The 1,144-nt window shown below is 41.3% G+C and overlaps 1 protein-coding gene across 1 annotated transcript in view; it reads left to right on the forward strand.

Moving 5' to 3' along the window:
- The window catches only part of LOC106816690 (protein downstream neighbor of son homolog), an 8,243-nt gene that overhangs the window by 4,593 nt on the left and 2,506 nt on the right, over positions 1-1,144 (forward strand). The window contains exons 4-5 of the mRNA XM_014821312.1: positions 538-713; positions 904-1,000. Coding sequence (XP_014676798.1) covers positions 538-713; positions 904-1,000 — 273 coding nt within the window. The remainder of the gene's footprint in view (positions 1-537; positions 714-903; positions 1,001-1,144) is intronic.

Below are 1,144 nucleotides of genomic sequence, written 5' to 3' on the forward strand. Positions count from 1 at the left end.
TTGTTATTGTGTATGTTTAGCATGTATTTGTTTTATAGCTTGTTATTGTGTATGTTTAGCATGTATTTGTTTTATAGCTTGTTATTGTGTATGTTTAGCATGTATTTGTTGTATAGCTTGTTATTGTGTGTGTTTGCCATGTATTTGTTTTATAGCTTGTTATTGTGTATGTTTAGCATGTATTTGTTCTATAGCTTGTTATTGTGTATGTTTAGCATGTATTTGTTTTATAGCTTGTTATTGTGTATGTTTAGCATGTATTTGTTGTATAGCTTGTTATTGTGTATGTTTAGCATGTATTTGTTCTATAGCTTGTTATTGTGTATGTTTAGCATGTATTTGTTTTATAGCTTGTTATTGTGTATGTTTAGCATGTATTTGTTGTATAGCTTGTTATTGTGTATGTTTAACATGTATTTGTTTTATAGCTTGTTATTGTGTATGTTTAGCATACTATGCTGCTACCATATGAAATGCTCACTTACTCATACTCGTTCATACTCACTCATATATGTTCTTACTCACTGTCTGTTGTAGGCAGGAGAGTCTGAGATCGCTCATGCTGCTGCTGCGTGCCAGGCACTGCCCTTACTTCTACGTCTGCGCAGCGACCTTCACCGCCCTCTTCAGGGCCGCAGCGACCGGCGGCGCCACCTACGAAGCCGTCCTCACGCCGACAACGAGCGGGTTTCGAGAGGCTCTGAGAAAAGGAGGTTAGGGTTAGAGTTAGGGTTAGGGGATTAGGGTTGGTGTTGGGGTGGGGTGGGGTTAGGGGTTGGTTGGGTTGGTGTTGGGGTGGGGTTGGGGTTAGGGTTAGGGGGTTATGGTTGACATTGGGGTTGGGTATAGGTGTTTGGATTAGGATTTGCCGATAAAAACGTTGAGTCTTGTTTTTGTTGACAGGTGTTAACTTCACGATGCCCCTGAACAAGTCAGCGAGTGGATGGGAATCAGTGAAGAAGAACTCGACATCAGAAAGGAGCCCATCACTCATCACTCAGTAAGCCGCCTGTCTTCTCTAACTCTGACCATCTGTATCTTTATCTTTGTCTAGGTGACTCTCTCTCGCTTCCCTCTCTATGTGTCTGTCTTTCTCGCTCTCTCTTTTTATCTGTCTGTCTCTGTCTCTGTCTCTCTCTTTTTC

Source organism: Priapulus caudatus, unplaced genomic scaffold (genome assembly GCF_000485595.1).
Source record: "Priapulus caudatus unplaced genomic scaffold, Priapulus_caudatus-5.0.1 Scaffold1456, whole genome shotgun sequence".
Taxonomy (NCBI): Eukaryota; Metazoa; Priapulida; class Priapulimorpha; order Priapulimorphida; family Priapulidae; genus Priapulus; species Priapulus caudatus.